This window comes from Branchiostoma belcheri, unplaced genomic scaffold, assembly GCF_001625305.1.
Source record: "Branchiostoma belcheri isolate BF01 breed outbred unplaced genomic scaffold, Haploidv18h27 scaffold100, whole genome shotgun sequence".
Lineage (NCBI taxonomy): Eukaryota > Metazoa > Chordata > Leptocardii > Amphioxiformes > Branchiostomatidae > Branchiostoma > Branchiostoma belcheri.
This window is the reverse complement of record NW_017802381.1, coordinates 1024171-1040138: the sequence shown is the minus strand read 5'-3', so window position 1 is coordinate 1040138 and position 15968 is coordinate 1024171. Positions and strand designations below refer to the sequence as shown.

At 41.7% G+C, this 15968-nt stretch overlaps 2 protein-coding genes across 18 annotated transcripts in view; one reads left to right on the top strand and one right to left on the bottom strand.

The window, feature by feature from the left end:
• LOC109473672 (centrosomal protein of 57 kDa-like) overlaps window positions 1-12361 on the bottom strand; it is a 15965-nt gene extending 3604 nt beyond the window's left edge. The window contains exons 1-13 of one of the 16 annotated variants that reach the window (XM_019773631.1): window positions 12202-12361; window positions 11101-11290; window positions 10216-10416; window positions 9314-9400; window positions 8730-8813; window positions 6846-7002; window positions 6217-6261; window positions 5541-5625; window positions 4670-4747; window positions 3757-3882; window positions 2805-2900; window positions 1636-1853; window positions 1055-1199 (exon numbers count right to left, since the gene is read on the bottom strand). In XM_019773631.1, the coding sequence (XP_019629190.1) occupies window positions 1055-1199; window positions 1636-1853; window positions 2805-2900; window positions 3757-3882; window positions 4670-4747; window positions 5541-5625; window positions 6217-6261; window positions 6846-7002; window positions 8730-8813; window positions 9314-9400; window positions 10216-10416; window positions 11101-11290; window positions 12202-12222 (1533 nt within the window). In that variant the 5' untranslated portion in view covers window positions 12223-12361. Of the gene's footprint in view, window positions 1-1054; window positions 1200-1635; window positions 1854-2804; window positions 2901-3756; window positions 3883-4669; window positions 4748-5540; window positions 5629-6216; window positions 6262-6845; window positions 7003-8729; window positions 8814-9313; window positions 9401-10215; window positions 10417-11100; window positions 11291-12201 lie in introns of all 16 variants that reach the window. The other 15 variants (XM_019773723.1, XM_019773655.1, XM_019773638.1 and 12 more) reach the window with 15 other exon arrangements.
• A 217-nt stretch (window positions 12362-12578) lies between these two features.
• The window catches only part of LOC109473751 (RNA-binding motif protein, X-linked 2-like), a 4401-nt gene continuing 1011 nt past the window's right edge, over window positions 12579-15968 (top strand). Inside the window, exon 1 of one of the 2 annotated variants that reach the window (XM_019773782.1) lies at window positions 12579-13471. In XM_019773782.1, the coding sequence (XP_019629341.1) occupies window positions 12709-13471 (763 nt within the window). In that variant the 5' untranslated portion in view covers window positions 12579-12708. Of the gene's footprint in view, window positions 14396-15968 lie in introns of those variants that run through there. The other variant, XM_019773774.1, reaches the window with a different exon arrangement.

Sequence of the window (15968 nt, the reverse complement as noted above, 5' to 3'; positions counted from 1 at the left end):
TAGAACAATCCTGAAGTGCATTCCCAAGCAGGCGTGTTTCTGGCACAATAGATTGCATAAGATGCACAAAGTGCGCACTTTCCAAGTCTACCTTTAAGATGTCTGGCTTCATGGTCTTTGTGACTGACCGGACAGAGTGACTTCAGCTTTGCAATGTTCTCGCCATTAATCCACCCTCTGCTTCCTACTTCAACTGTAACAAGAGTAGCCCTGTATCCACTATGAAAGTTAATGTCATTAACCAGACTTTCGTACTTCGCCGATTTTCTATCCTCGGCGTCCTGTGCATTCTGTTCAAACGGGACGGTAAGTTCAATCAGGGTCAGCGTTCGTTTGACAGGATCCTGGACTGTGATGTCAGGTACCAGCGGTGTCGGTAGGATGTCTGGGGGAATTGTGGTGTGTGTACCTCCTTCCAGGTAGTCAGGGCTTAAGTCACACCTGATTATGACCTCTGGGTTGGACTTTGCATGCCACAGCTTAAGGGTGCTGACTAGTTCCATAAGGACACTATTATGTCGCCAGGTATACCTGTCCTTGAGGGCTACAGGGCACATGTTGAGGACATGACGCAGAGTCTGCCGTCCTTTGCAGAGTGGGCACTTCGGTGAGAGGACTTTTCCCCAGCGGACCAGGTTATCAGCTGGTTATGTCTGTCCAGATCTGTCTTGTTTATATGTCATAGTGATGTATACTACAAGCTGGCACATAATGGCCTTTTGTGGAATTGATCAATCGGCACTGTACGTATGTACTGAGTTCTTGAGTCATGGAGCTTCAGTAGCCTGGGTGCCATCCTCCAGAGTTACCACCGGCTCTGTATTGTCACTACGAAGGCCTAGAGCCAGGCCAGAGTCTCGGAGGACATGCTCTTTTTTTAGAACAGGCGAAAATCAATGTGCAGTGTGGCTTAAGTCAGCATATATGTAGTATTACATGTATGTACATGTACAGGTACATGTTACACTTACTTACAGGCATTCATAATGTATAACCAGGGTACAAATCCCATCCTACACGTATAAAGTACTTTGAGTCAGTACTGTGTCCACACCTGTGTCTTGTGTTTCCTGAGTTTTGCGATTTGTTCCCCTTTGGCCTCCATTCTCTTGACCAGCTGCTCCAGTTCCCTCTCCAGATCCTCCCGTCCTAACGTGTTGTCTGCCTGTCTGATCTGCCGTGTCAGGTCCTGGTGCTCACTGCAGAACAACATGGAACAAACTTAGTTTTAGAAGAAACAATGTACTAAATTAATCTACGTGTATCTTTATGAAAATAATTCATCCATGAAATGCAGGAGTGTGATACTGAACCATGGCGATTTTTACTTGGGGCAACCTATTTTTGAACCTAGGTAGCCCAGTGTGCAACCTGAATCCCCCCCCCCCATCAAAATCATGCCCACTTGGCTTGCACCTCTGTATCTGGAAGATGCTTTAACTTTAGGTATTCATGGCTATTACTAGTATCAGTACTAAAGGCTGTTAGAAATATTATTGTCAAAGGCTTACATGCATGTATGTAACATAACTTAATTTGAAGAAAGTAGTAACTTATAGGTGGGGCAGCCTAAAATTCTGATGGGCAACCTAATTTTTGGTTCAAAAAAGTATTTTGTACACTGACAGTACTTACAAGCTCATTTGTCCAAACTCGTCCTGAAGTCCCTGCAGCAGGTCAGACAGCTCGCTCTCCGACGCGCTCGCTGTGGACGACTCTCCTGATGACGGCAGCAGCCTCCGCGCTGTCTTCCGATTGGCCATCTGGTCATTGCATAGCGCAGGATTGTGACGTTTCATGAGGGCGATTACCCGCTGTACATTAGCACCTAATGAATGACTAGGGGTAGTGGCCTGACAAACCAGCCAGAGTACAGCCAGTTAGAGAAGCAGAGATGAAAAAAGCAGTTGTAAGGGAGGGAGGGGGGGGGTGGTAGGTTGGGACAGACAAATAGTAGTAATCAGTGGATGGTATTTATTTAATTAGGTGTTTGTTGAGTTTTGAACTTTTTGAGTTCAACTAAAAATTTCTTATTAAGTGATCTAAATGAAACACATCACAAGTTTACAAAATTTAATGTTGTTCAAGCACATGGTGCAGTTTTATTCGCCCATGCTGGCATGCTTTAACAAGCTGTGTTACTGGTAAGCATCCTTAGAATTTAGGTGAAAATTACACACACCTAGCGTACATTCTATTCTCAAGGACTAGATGGATTGTCTTGTGCAGGAAAAACTACATTGTACCACGGGTAGGGAAACTGATTAATACCCTGTGAGTGTTCCGAAAATAATTTCATCAGGTTGGTAGAACTTAGGAGACAGGCATTTCTTTTTACACCACTGGTAAATTCTCACCTTGCTGACATTTCGGTGTCTATCAGACACCTTCCTCAGAGCTTCTGACTGGAGTACTGCATCTCGCCACTATATATATGTAGCCAATGTAGGTGGCGCTTTTGCGGCGAGGACACTGTCCCAAACGTATAAAAAGTTATAGACAGAGTAGACAAGAAGAACCCACAGGATCAAGCAGGCAGTTTGGATCAGAAAGTCAGCCCGAAATGAACCGGGACGAGGGGGGGTACAAACTAAGCCACATTTGGGACAGTGTCCTCGCCGCAAAAGCGCCACCTACATTGGCTACATATAGCGGCGAGATGCAGTACTCCAGTCAGAAGCTCTGAAGAAGGTGTCTGACAGACACCGAAACGTCAGCAAGGTGAGAATTTACCGGTTGTGTAAAAAGAAATACCTGTCTCCCTGTGAGTGTTGTTTGGACAAATGTCATAATTACATGCTCACCTTTCCTGCCACAAAGGGTATATCCCCCAGGTTGAGTCGGTAATGTGTTCCTGGCTGTGTCCGCGGTCTGTTAGATACCTGCTGTTTGGATACTTTCTGCACATCACAGGGCCAGGAATACAGCAGTGGGGAGGAGGAAAGGAAACGTGAAGAAATACAACATACTTCAACCATGGGATATAAAACAATATATTTCATCTGTACCTATGGTATGGAGTGAAATATAATACAGCCAGCCCCTTAGGCCTGCATTGGCCAAGATATATAAAGACAATTGATGCTGGTGGCCAACACATGTACTATTGGTGACAAGCTATATACATTTTATGTCATACCTGTGCTGCGATTACATTCGACACGAGTGTTCTGGCCCGTGTGATAACTAGCGGTACGTCCCAGGGGGTTCTTAACGCGTACGGCCCAAGCTTCCAAGTGTTCCATAGAATGATTTGAACGCGTTTCGCCCTAACCGCGTGCACCGCTTTCGAAATTCGAATACAAAATTCGGACGTTGGAATTGTTGCATTTCTTGGGTTTAGGGACACCAAATTCTAGCTCATTTTGCATTGAAAGGCATGTTTTCTTGGGTGGGTATGACATATATAAAATACAAGTTACAACACGGTGTATTCTGCATCACCCTCGGTCCCAGCCCTCCCATGGATCGGATCTCCCTCCAGCCTTTGGGTGATCCGAGGCGTGGTTGGGCTGGTACCTCGGGCGATATGGAATGCCCTGTGTTGTATTCTATATGTATATATGTACATGTACATGTACCACTAGGAGTTCCTAGGATTCTTGGAATGGGCATATTATTAAGAAATACTATCAGGCTAGCCCCTAAGGTGCCCCCTCCTACAAAGAATCGTCTGCTCTTCTAACAGCACATGTTGGTGCTTGTAAAATTAATAGGAACACACATCTGACTGACAAGCTTTTCTCTAAGGCTCACCTTTTTCTTCACTTTCTTCTTCTTTGGTTTGGGTGAAGATTTGGGAGAAGCAGCCTCTAACAAAATTCTGTTAGTCTCAGCTTGTGTTTGTAGCTGTAACAGGCACAGGCATGCTGGCATTACATGCTGCACAAAATACCACCACAACAAGACCTCAGCAAACAGTAGTTACACCTGAAAACATTTACTTACTAATAAGGCCACACCAATCTAATTTCTTGGTTAACAGATTTTTCTAGAGAAACAATGGAGCGGGTGGGTGAAAAAAATAAAAAATAAAAACAAGCCAAGGCATCCTATTATGGCCCAAAATGGTACGATAGGAGCCATGAAGTCAACACACCAGGCTGGTTCAAAATTTAAACAATGAATTTTGAACTTTTAATGATACCACTGCATTGAAAGATGGAATAACTGTAACAAGTAGGAAGAAAAGGACTGTTTTCAACTGTTCAGGGCAAAATAAGAGCATTTTGCAGTTGATTCTGACTTTTTATTTTTATTTTCAAATCAGAAAAAAATGAAGTGGGCGAATCCTTTAACCAAGAAATTAAATTGGTGTGGCCTAGGCCTGGAAAACCAAAGCTAAGTAACATCCTGGATTTGTGTGGGTGAGTGTACATTATACATGAAATTGTTATTCATTAAAATGACCAGGTAAATTGTAGGGTCAATGAAAGTTTCAGTTTGCTGCGTGTTAATAGGGGAAAGGAGAACCTACATGTACACCAATTATATAATTAAAAGGTCACTGTTGTCCCTTTCTGATTATTAATTGTTAGTATTTCCCAAACAATCAAACAAACAAGTAAGTCAGTTTCTGAACAACAGTCCTTATCTACGTAATAACGTTTATTTTTCCACATTCCTGTTTGTTGCATTACTTCTACTGTAGTCCTAACAATGTCCTCACCTCTGCTGTCCGTTGTTGTACCAGCTTTCTCTGGTGCTGCTCTTCTTTCAATCTCTCCTGTAACTCCTTGATTTTGTTCTGTAATTATGAAAAGAGCTGTTCAGTGGTAAGTAAAGCTGTTCAGTGGTAAGTAAAGCTGTTCAGTGGTCAGTAAAGCTGTTCAGTGGTAAGTAAAGCTGTCCAGTGGTAAGTAAAGCTGTTCAGTGGTAAGTAAAGCTGTTCAGTGGTAAGTAAAGCTGTTCAGTGGTAAGTAAAGCTGTTCAGTGGTAAGTAAAGCTGAGTGAAAATGAGTCACAAAACAGTAGAAACCTGCCTTCCTGGCAATTTAATCTCAACTACATTTTGTATTTCTAAAATAACATGCATAATACATGAATACATTTTGAAATGATAGCACAGTTGGTGTACAGTGATAAAATAGCTGTGACCTCATCACCACAATAGAAATGTGAAGACATCACAATACCATTGATAGTGGTCAATGATGGGAAATTAACTAAAGGTGAACATCATTAGACAACAATAAATCAGGACCTCATTTGCATATCAATAAGAAAATGCTAAAATAGCCTTCTTTGCTCATAAAATACCAGTAACACTGTTCATACTTGAGACAACTTGTACCATCACTGGTACCTCATGTACAGAGGAATTGATTGAATTCTCTAACTACAGATCAGAAAAGGTCAGACACAGGAAGTTAGGTCCCAGGAGCAGGCTAGTTGGTAAGCCAGGTGCCAGTGAGAGACCATCACTGCTCACATCTGTCGACAATTTGAAAAATGAATAAAACAAGAAGTTCAAAAAAAGAGGTATAGAATCTCTTATTTCTTGTTTGGTTAGAAGAGAGAGAGAGAGAGTTGTTACAAACCTCAGCTAATGTCTGCATGGCTAACAACTTCTGCTGCTCCCTTTCCAGGTCTGCAAGTTTGTCTGCCTTACCAAGGGCTTCTTGTCTGTCAGAGTTTTGATAGAGAAAAACAATGTGTTAGATCTGTGAACAGAAGGTTGGTAAGTCATTGCGTGAGGAGACTCTTTTACACAACCAAGTGTTTTATTTATCCCATGCATCTATTAGCAGTGACATCTACATTGTATGCTGTGCCCTAAGTTAGGTGACAGATGTCAACGAAATGTCAGCTGAATAAAACGTTTGGTTGCGTGAAAAGAGTTACCTTATTCATTCAACATATTAGGTTACCTTGAAATACATTACCGTACTTAGATACATGTAACATTAAAAGCTTTAGAGAGTCATGGTTTCACAGTATGATATGTACAATCAATTCCAAAAGCCCGCTTTAGAAAAATACTACTGTACTAGTATGTGCAACAAACATTTCCACCTACAACGTACAAGTACTAGTAAACATCAGCTGGACTTCAAATGTTTGTGACTGAATAGGTCCTTCCATATACATGTACAATTACATGTCATTGTGATTCTCAAGATAAGTCTGTCAGGTGGACTGAGATAAAGATTGAGAACAGTAACATATGCTAAGGAAACACTGACAGGGACTGATACAGAAGTCAGTAACATGCACCTGTGAGCTGGGGAGAAGTCTGGCACTGCTGTCTTCTCATCTCTGATACAGGAGGAGGGAAGATACATGATTGTATGTGAACATACAACAGAAAGTAGTACAGTATAGAGGTGTACACTGTCAGGGAGAATATCCTTGTAGTCATTCTGATCAAGCAGTCAAATGGCAAATATACATTGTAACTGCTTAGTGATTAGTACACTGATTACACATATTAACAGAAATGTTGAGTGCTATAACTACTGTGAACATTACATAAATTGTTCATATTTTGTACACAACATCACAGATTGTGCCAACAGATATTACATGACACCCATTTTTTTCTGCGGGTGCACTGGTGTACCCAACTATATTTGTAGATATTTTATACATATCAAATGTATAATAGTATACAGAATATCCTTGGCATCTAAGTGTCAGATAAATAATAAAATCTTTCTTGTACTACTTGTTTGAGGTTTTGAAGTTAGCTCCCATTTTGAATTCAAGCTCAGAAGAGAAGCAGTATTCTAATTATGATTTGTTTTATATGGTGCACCCCAAAAATTTTTTGTGCACCTAATTTTTTTTAGGTTAGGTGCACCAGTGCACCTGTTCCCAAAAATGAATTGACATGTAGTACCTACCTGGTAAACGTGTCCCTCTCCCTCTCCAGTGCCACCTGTCTGTCCATGGCCCTGTTTCGTTCAGTCTCCGCATTTTGGACCATTTTCCTCATGTAGTCCAGCTGTTTCTCCAGCAGGTTACAGCGCATTTCTGCTGCAGACAGCTGGCTCTCTATCTCTGCACAAACACACGACAGGCAGCAGGTGACTTACTGATTTGGTATCTGTGCAGTACAGAAGACATGATTGCACAACTACTGTAGTCTGTGGATGGTAGAATGTAGGACAACTTGTACAAACATATAGGTTTAACTATTGCTCATTCCTAACAAGTCTGAGAATTTTTTAGACACTCTAACTATGCTAAATAAATTCTTTAATATTTTTCATAAATCATAACCATGGAGTAGACATAATGTGTCTGTGTAGAGACAAACAATTTTTATCCTAACTCCTAAGTGATCAAAGTCAATGTGGATAATACTGTTAGACCACAATTAAAGAGTCAACTTGACTTGGAATGAGATGAATGCTTGGGGACTGCTTCAGTGAGTGGTACATGTACATGTAGTGTGGTCACCTATTCTTTCAACACTATTCTTTCAGAGCCAATGTTAAGACTAAAGCCACACAAACTGCAGCGGACAGACACAAAAAATGACACCCCACCAGCATGTGGAGGGAATTCCACCTGGTTTACCAAAGTAATTAGTTTTAAGCTGAAGAAAGCAAACAACACTTATAGCAATACACTGTGAGTAGAGGCAGGTAGTACAAAATGAAATGCATTATAGCCCCAGGGCTAAAAATACTGGGTGCATATGCACCTTTTATATCATACCCGGGCCGCGATAACGTTCGATAACGGGTTCCAGACCGGGCCGTACTTTACGGTACGGCCCGGTCCGGAACCCGTTATCGAACGCTTCCATGGCTTCCATAAAACGATTCGAACGCGTTTCGCCCTACCCGCTTGTGCCCCTTTCGAAAATTCGAATACAGAATCCGGACGTTGGAACTGATGTTGTTGCATTTTAGGGTTCAGTGGCACCAACTTTTGGCTTATCTTGCATTGAAAGGCGTGTTTTCTTGGGTGGGTATGACATAAATAAAATACAACACGGTGTATTCCGCATCGCCCTCGGTCTCGGCCCTCCCGCGAGTCGGATCGCCCTCCGGCCGGCGGGCGATCCGACGCGCGGTCGGGCCGATACCTCAGGCGATACGGAATACCCCGTGTTGTATTCTATATATATATATTAGTGCAGGTATTTCTGATGTCTACCTGCACTGGTCCATGTACAGGGTTATATATGATACATTGGGTGTACATTGATTTTTCTTTGCTGCATTCCCTGTTACCACCTATGAAGTATAAAAGAAATAATTGTCATGGTTTCTGAACAGTCTGTTTTTAGTATGATCCATACTTTTGAATTCTGAGTTGAACTTGTGCAGGTAAAATTTGTCTGGTGCAGGTAATTTTTACTTGTTGCATGTACATGCACCAGTGCAGGTATGCAGAAAAAGTATTTCAATCCCTGAGCCATGTGATAAAATGTAGTGTACTTTGCAGCAAGAAAAGACATGGCAGTAATTTATCACCTACCTGAGTACAGGTACAGTAGCACATGAAGGTGTATGTTGGGGGAGTGCCAGAGAAAAGAAGATATCACAATCATCAATACAACAATTACCAAAATTTACTTGCACAAACGTGTATAAAATAGGAAGAACAAAAGCTTTGTGGCAAATATTGTCCTGATTTTGCTTTTGTGGAGCTTTTGACAGTGATAGAAGGCAGTGAAAATGACTCTTCCCATATGTTTTGTCTTAGTCCAGAAGCGACTGTTCTTGTATTCTCTACAGTATGTGCAAGTGTGTTGGGTTTGTTGCAGACAGTACCAGGAATGATAGTAGCATGCACATCTTCATTGCTTCCTGCATGCAGCGGAAGAGAGGCTCTCCACAGCTCACTCTGAATGTCTACTACACCATAGTACCGGAGAGAAGACAGGACAGTTATGCTGTATACTACATCTACAGACATCTACAGACATCTACAGACTAACACATCTATGGACTAACACATCTACAGACTAACACATCTATGGACTAATATATCTACAGACTAACGCATCTATGGACTAACACATCTACAGACTAAGACATCTATGGACTAATATATCTACAGACTAACACATCTACAGACTAACACATCTACAGACTAAGACATCTATGGACTAATATATCTACAGACTAACACATCTACAGACTAACACATCTACAGACTAACACATCTATGGACTAATACTTCTACGGACTAACACATCTACAGACTAACACATCTACGGACTAACACATCTACGCACTAACAGCTGTGTACGTTTACTGGAGCCAGCAACTATGATGTTGTTTGAAGAATGCATGCACTGACAGACTTGGAGACTTAAGCTTGGAGATCAGACAGAGATAAATAAGGTGGAAACCATTGAGTTTGCCATTCATGGCCTGACACTTGGCCTCTCCTTGTGACAGCTGGTCCATCATCTGCTGGAAGGAAGCTCTAGGTTTAGCTAGAAGGAAAAACAGACAAGATAGAAGCTTTAGAGAAGGGACCTGTCTGTTCTGAGAGTCCAACATACAGTAGGTATGAAAAATGTGACATCTTGTGGAGAGAAAAATGTGTAGAACAGCAGAAGAGGGTCTAGTAGACACACAAGTTTGATTACAATTGTTTGCATTCATACAATCAATGGCAGCCTTTATTGGCAGATCTTCATGAAATGCTGCTAGAAGTAGAACCTGTATGAGTAGGAACTTTCTCATGTTCACCTGCACCTGACAGCACTGATCTATAAACTGGGGAGGAAGATTTTTGTAAGCTTTAAGTTGATTGCTATTTGTAGAATTTGCATTACGGTCACACCAATTTAATTTCTTGGTTAACGGATTCTGATTTGCAAATAAAAATAAAAATTCAGAATCAACTGCAAAATGCTCATATTTTGCTCTGAACAGTTGAAAACAGCCCTTTTCATCCTAGTTGTTACAGTAATTCCATCTTCCAATGCAATGGTATCTTTAAAAGTTCAAAATTTATTGTTCAAATTTTGAACCAGCCTATATATAGCTAGTGTGTTGGCTTCATGGCTCCTATCGTACCATTTTGGGTCATAATAGGATGCCTAGGCCTGTTTTTATTTTTTTTCGCCCGCCCGCTCTATTATTTTTCTAGGAAAATCTGTTAACCAAGAAATTCAGCATGGTGTGGCCTAAATGAAGAATTATTGAGATTCTCCTGCATATTTTCTTGGCAGAATTGTAGCGTGTTGGCCTGAGCATGTCTCTGAGACCTGAACCTGTGACTAAGGAAGCTACATGTTTGTACCTTGACTGTGCCTGGACAGAGGGATGGTTGGTTCCCTGACCTCTGACCTCTCCTCCTCTTCTTCAGACTCTCTCTTCTGTAGAGCATCCTTGTACTGTTGTGTTTCTGACGCCAGCGAACGCAGGTTATCCTCAGCAAGAGTACGCTCCAGTTCCAGCTTCCTGATTTTGTCCTGTAGCCCTTTCAGTGCTGAAATCACAGCTTTGGGGAAAGAAGAGTGGTATTTACATGTATTTGCATCTATCATATGTACAATCTGGCATACACAAGTTCACTTGTTTGTTACATGTACAGTACAGGGCTTCATAATAATTATCCACTCACAACCTGCAGTTTCCAATTGCATAGATCTTATTATTTAGAATCTGATGATCATATTCTTCTCAGAAATAACAGATCAATGAAAAGGATCTTATTCTACCACTTCCTCATAGATTATCAGGGCTCGAAATACTGGGTGCATCACAGTGCACCTTTGTGCACCTAAAATTGGAGCTGTGCAACCATTTTTTTTTCTGTTGGTGCACCCAAAAATTTTTGTAGGTATTTTTTAGTAATTTTACATCAAATGTATAATATTGTACATGATATTCTTGGCATCTAAGTGACAGAAAAATAATAAAATCTTTCTTGTTTTCCCAATCCCATTTCGGGTTCAAGCTCAGAAGAGAAGCAGTAAGATCTGTAATTATGTTTTGTGTTTTATATGGTGCACCCAAAAACTTTTTTGTGCACCTAATTTTTTTAGGTTGAGTGCACCAGTGCACCTATCCCAAAAATGAATTTCGAGCCCTGATTACGAGTATGCGAATGAGGTCCTGATGTTTACTGGGTGAGTTCAACTGTACATCACTGGATCCAATGTGAGGATGAAAACATAATTACCTCTGCTGTTACTCTCAGGAAAGGACGACACAGGTTTGTTGGGTGATCTGGTATATTCTGGATAGTTGATGAAGGGTCTTGTAGGGGGATACTCCTGGTATGATGCTAAGGAAGGGGACCTGTCAAACCCTGAGGCACCCTCCGGCTGGTATGTAGTTGGTCTGCCAGGGGAGCCATCATATGGACTGGGCTGGACACGGAGATGGGAATACAAGGTACAAATGTACATTGAACTACTGTCACAGTGTCAGATTAACCAACATACGTGTAACTATATACAATTGCGTCCTTGCCGAAAAACCGGCATCTACATCGGCTAGTACATATAGCAGCGAGAAGCAGAACTCTAGTCAGAATCTCTGCAGAAGGTGTCTGATAGACATCGAAACATAAGGGTAGCAGGTCATTTCCCACCATGGCTTTTCAAGTCAATGTGGTCATTTCCCCATCAGTGGCTATGACTCCTAGTTGTTTTTAAAACCTAAGATAAACATAGGTTACTATAGGTGTTTACATGTGATACTTAGTGCGATATCTGTATTTTTTTTTGTAGTTTCTCCCTAGAAATCATCTAAACATAAGCACTTAGGTGAGGAATTTTGGTTGTGTAAAAGAAAACTCCTAAATCCTATAACTTACCAGCCTGATGAATCTATTTTCAGAAAAGTTACTAACTTTGCGCTCATGTGGAATATTATGGCAGTGTCAAATTTGCCTGTGGAGACAACTCTCGGCTTGGCTTCGTTATTATCATTTTAATTTGTCTATTTATGAGAGAACCCGATCACGCTGGGCGTACTCTAGTAGTGAGTGACATGCACAGATGTACGTGACAGATAATTGGACTTTTGAAAATTGAATACATGATTCGACTGTTTGCAAATTGCTTTCCCGCCCCACATATCTAAATCATGTATCAAAGAACTGATCAGGTGATTTTATGTCCTAGTATGTGTCCCTGCCTGGTGATGTACTAGTATGTGCCCTAGCTGTGGGAGGGGGGGCGACTCTTCATTCGCGTACCGTAAACAACCATACCTAGACAAACACAGCCCCTGTAAGGCTGTAACCCAGAAATTCAATGATTCCCCGTCTACTTACCGATCTGAACTCATTTGCCATTCCCCGGACTCCCCCGTAGCCTCAATTATTGTTAAAATTTACAAGAATTCTGCTTGTTTTACTCCGTTTGCTTTTGACATCCACCTTTTTTGAAAGTTCAACAGCCGAACATCCGGGTTCCCGCCGAGATCTGCTGCCCTCTGATTGGTCACCTCTCCCTGACCCCTCCACACATTGAAGGCATTAAAATAAAGTTAATTGTGATTTGTAAGTCATAATACAAGAATACAAAAGTCTATTAAGTTGAGAAATAATTCTTGTTATTTATTTCAAAGCCAATATGATGCTATTTTGTGAGTAAGAGACGTGATTTTTCTAGGTATCAAATAAATGGGAAATGTTATGTTTCATCGCCCTCCTTCCGCCATTTTCGACGCGATCGCAGGGACGTTTCAGTAACGTTGCTTTTGCAGCTGCCAAAGAGGTATTTTATTTGATTGTATATGACTGGATGTACCTGTTCCAGTCAGAAAAACAGTAACCAAGATGTCTGGGTACATGTACAATGTGAACGCCATCAAAAAGCTGAGTGACCAGGAACTGAGCTCAGGGTCAGGGAAGTCGTGGCACGACCAGTACAGCGACAGTGCCTGGGTTTTTGTTGGCGGACTTCCCTACGAGTTAACAGAGGGCGACGTTCTCTGTGTCTTCTCACAGTATGGAGAAATTGTCAACATCAACATGGTACGTGACAAGAAAACCGGGAAACCAAAGGGCTTTGCTTTTATCTGCTACGAGAACCAGAAAAGTACCGTCCTGGCTGTAGACAACTTCAACGGTGTGAAGATAAAAGGCAGGACCATCCGCGTGGACCACGTCGCCAGTTATCGTGTGCCGAAAGAGCACGAAGATGAGGATGAAATAACCAAGAAAATCAGACAAGAAGGCGTCGCACCCAGAACACCGCCACCGTCTGAGTCAGAAGAGGAGTATCAAATACCAACAAAGAAAGCAAAGAAGGAGAAAAAGAAGAAAGAGAAGACTAAGAAAAAGAAGGAGAAAGACAAAGAAAGAGCTCCACTGAGAAGCACCCCACAGTCCACGTCACCTCGTGTACGGGTGAAGAAGGAAAAAGATGATCCAGGGTACAGAGCAGCAGAGTTGGGGAGGTCTGCTGCCAGGCCAGCGGATATACGTGGTAACAGAGGAGACAGAAGTGACAAGAAACAAGAAGGGGATTTAAACTACAAGGAACTGGACTTAAGACGAAACAGAAGTCCAGGGTACAGGGAGGAGAGATGGGAGAGAGGCAGCAGAGATGCAAGAGACACCAGAGATGAAGAGGGGAGGGACACTAGAAATGCTGCTTCCAGCAGACGCGATGGTGGACGGGATGTGAGAGAAGCACAGGACAGGCAAGACTACAAGGGTTCCAGATACTATGATCACCAGGACAGCAGGCAAGATCGGGACAGAAGAGACGTACAGAGCTCTAGGGACAAAAGAGATGACAGTTACAGAGAAAGGGATGACAGGAACCAGAGAGGTGGCAGTCACAGCTGGGAGAGACAAGCTAGAAAGCAAGGAAGGAGAGAAAGGGATGATAGAGAACATCATACTGGCAGGAGTGGTACTGACAGGGACAGTAAAGCCACAGCTTACAGTGACCCTTGGGACAGAGGGCAACGTGACAAGGAGAGAGGGAGGGAAAGAGATAGAAAGGACAGAATGGGACATGGAGAAAGAAAGAAAAGCCAGGATAGAGAGTATCAAGACAGGCGATGATGGATACATGTGTTAATATCTTGCAAACTGGCTTTAAGCTTGCAAGTTCTGTTGTCATGTAAGATCAGTAACTGTTTGATTTTGATGTTTCTAAATTGTAGGTCTCGTCTATGCCAAGAATTTTCTGTTTTATCTGATTCAATGTTGAAGTGTCCGTAATTCATTTCAGCTTGGCTTGAAGAAAAAGTCAATCTTTCTGTTTTAACCTGAGCAGTATAATACTGAAGTGACACTGGTATGTTCTTTTAGCCTGCCAAATTGTAACTATTTTTTTTTCGCAAACTGCAAGCCCTGCCATAATTTGGAATTGTATTCAACAAATGCTCTGTAGATTAATTATGTTGACACACTGTTTATTCTTATGATTACAAATACATGTACATGTGCTACTTATACATGTGTTCAACTATGTTTGAAAGTGCTATGCTGAATTTCAATGAGCCGACAGTTGTAATACAGTCAAACCTGTACTAGCGGTCACCTTGGCATTGCGGTCACCCGGCCATAGCGGTCGGTTTTTGCCGGTCCCTTGAATTTTTCCCATTGACGTAAGCATTAAGAATCGCGTATATAGCGGTCACTGTTCAACGCGGTCAACGGTCACCCCATTCCGGTCCCGCCGGCTGTCAACACCGCCGATAGCGGTCACGGCTGGCCGGCCGTTACCCGCTAAGCACCACGTACGTAACACCACCCGACCTCGGGCTATGGCCGTTAGGACGTTCAATCAAGCCTTGTGATAATTTTGTGGCCGCTACATTATTAAAATGTGAACTGAAATTAGACTCCAGATGTATATGAAATAAAGGAAAACTTGATTTTGACACGAAATTTTTGCGGTCGCTCGTGTTGACGTCTTTGATATCTGAAACACCATGCCGTGCGTGCCGCGGTGCTTTCAGTGGACTCGGCGAAGATTGCGGCAATCATCCTTACAAAATACTTACGAATATCCATATTTGATTTTTCGATTCCTTGAAAAGCATAAATATGTGGCCAACTTCCCTTTTTCACGGGCATAATTCAAGAAATTTGGGCTGAGAAAATGCGTTTCGTGATTTTTCAAAATGGCGCAGGCTGCAACAACAATCAGGTCAATTGGGGTCATCGGAAGACTCCATTGGTTTGGAGGTAGATGTACCGACTTTTATTTAATTTTATAGCATCAAATGGCGTGATTACATTACAAAAATATTTGGAATACATTATTACAATTAATTTCCATCGTAAACTTAAGTCTGTAGTGAATATTCTACAAAATATGTAAGCCTGAAAGGAGCACTATTTTTGTTGACCACCACATTGGCATAATGGCAGAGGCAGACAACCCACGCCGGAAGAAACCCAAGCCGTAAACAAAGGAAAGTTTTCGCTACGTTTTCATGTTCAAAAATGACCAAAAACGGAAAATAAACGGCAACAGATGAACAATTCTTTTGCTGTTAACTAAATGGACAGCATCTTGGTACAAAAAAATCTTGTTTACATGGTTGGAATTCGTTGTGGCGATGTCGGTTATGCGAAGCACTCACCAAAGAACAAAAACATGGCGATGTCATTCTCTTCACTTTTCGACTTACGGTACTAGTAACGTGGCGATTGCGGAGAAACGATGGCAAAAGCGGAAAGACAGACGTCGAACTTATTCCACAAGGTGGATGTGATTCAACTGACAGCGAGTGAGAAGGAATTACCGGTCGAAGGAGCTTAGATTAAAGGAGTTTGCAGTCGGAAGAAACATGGCTTGGAGTCGACAGAAACTTTGTTGCTTGATTCGCTTTCAAGTTTTCTATAGGTAACATCGATGTAACACGTACACAAGAACAGTAAATGGCAACCAGTGATTTTGTATATTTTAGTGGGAAGGTTTCAGTAGATCAACTGAGTATCATGTCGAGTGCATGCAGTTTTGATACATAATTTTTTCAAGCCCACAACTAAAGCAAAAGAACAACAATTGTATTATAACATGTAATGTTACATTTGAAAAGAGACTTACCTGTGCAATGAATGTTTTCATA